Raw genomic sequence first — 550 nt, forward strand, 5'->3', positions numbered from 1 at the left:
TTTTAGATCCAACTCTGCCCTCGTTAAGCATCAGCACATCCACACTGCGGAGAAGCCCCACAAGTGTGATGAGTGTGAGAAGAGCTTCGTGGAGAGGTCAGATCTTCTCCGCCACCAACGTTCCCACACTGAGGAGAAACCCTACAAGTGTGATGAGTGTGGGAAGAGCTTCAAGCAGAGCTTGAGCCTCAGCTCCCACCAACACACCCACACTGGGGATTAACCCCACAAGTGTGACGAGTGTGGGAAGAGCTTCTTGGTCAAGTGGATCCTCATCAAACACCAACAGACCCACCTGGGATAGGTGCCTGTCACTGGTCTTCCTCCAGGTATATGGACCTGCTGGTTTTGGAGGGCTGAGCCATATTGGAGGGGCTAAGACCTTCAAATAATTTAAAACCTGCTGGTTTTGGAGGGCTGAGCCATATTGGAGGGGTTAAGCCCTTCAAATAATTTGAAAGGAGAACTGTGGAAAATGAACAAAAATAATGAAATTGTGGGGTTTTATTAATCCTAAAGAAAAAAAAATGAGGGGTTGAGCAACAAGGAT

At 47.6% G+C, this 550-nt stretch overlaps 1 protein-coding gene across 1 annotated transcript in view; it reads left to right on the plus strand.

The window, feature by feature from the left end:
• The window catches only part of LOC114818434 (zinc finger protein 776-like), a gene marked incomplete at its 5' end in the record, with an annotated part of 1,067 nt that extends 763 nt beyond the window's left edge, over positions 1–304 (plus strand). The window contains 1 exon segment of the mRNA XM_029084252.1: positions 7–304. Within this exon segment, the coding sequence (XP_028940085.1) occupies positions 7–304 (298 nt within the window).
• Positions 305–550: the final 246 nt, after the last annotated feature.

This window comes from Antrostomus carolinensis, unplaced genomic scaffold (assembly GCF_000700745.2).
Source record: "Antrostomus carolinensis isolate BGI_N321 unplaced genomic scaffold, ASM70074v2 scaffold20150, whole genome shotgun sequence".
Lineage (NCBI taxonomy): Eukaryota > Metazoa > Chordata > Aves > Caprimulgiformes > Caprimulgidae > Antrostomus > Antrostomus carolinensis.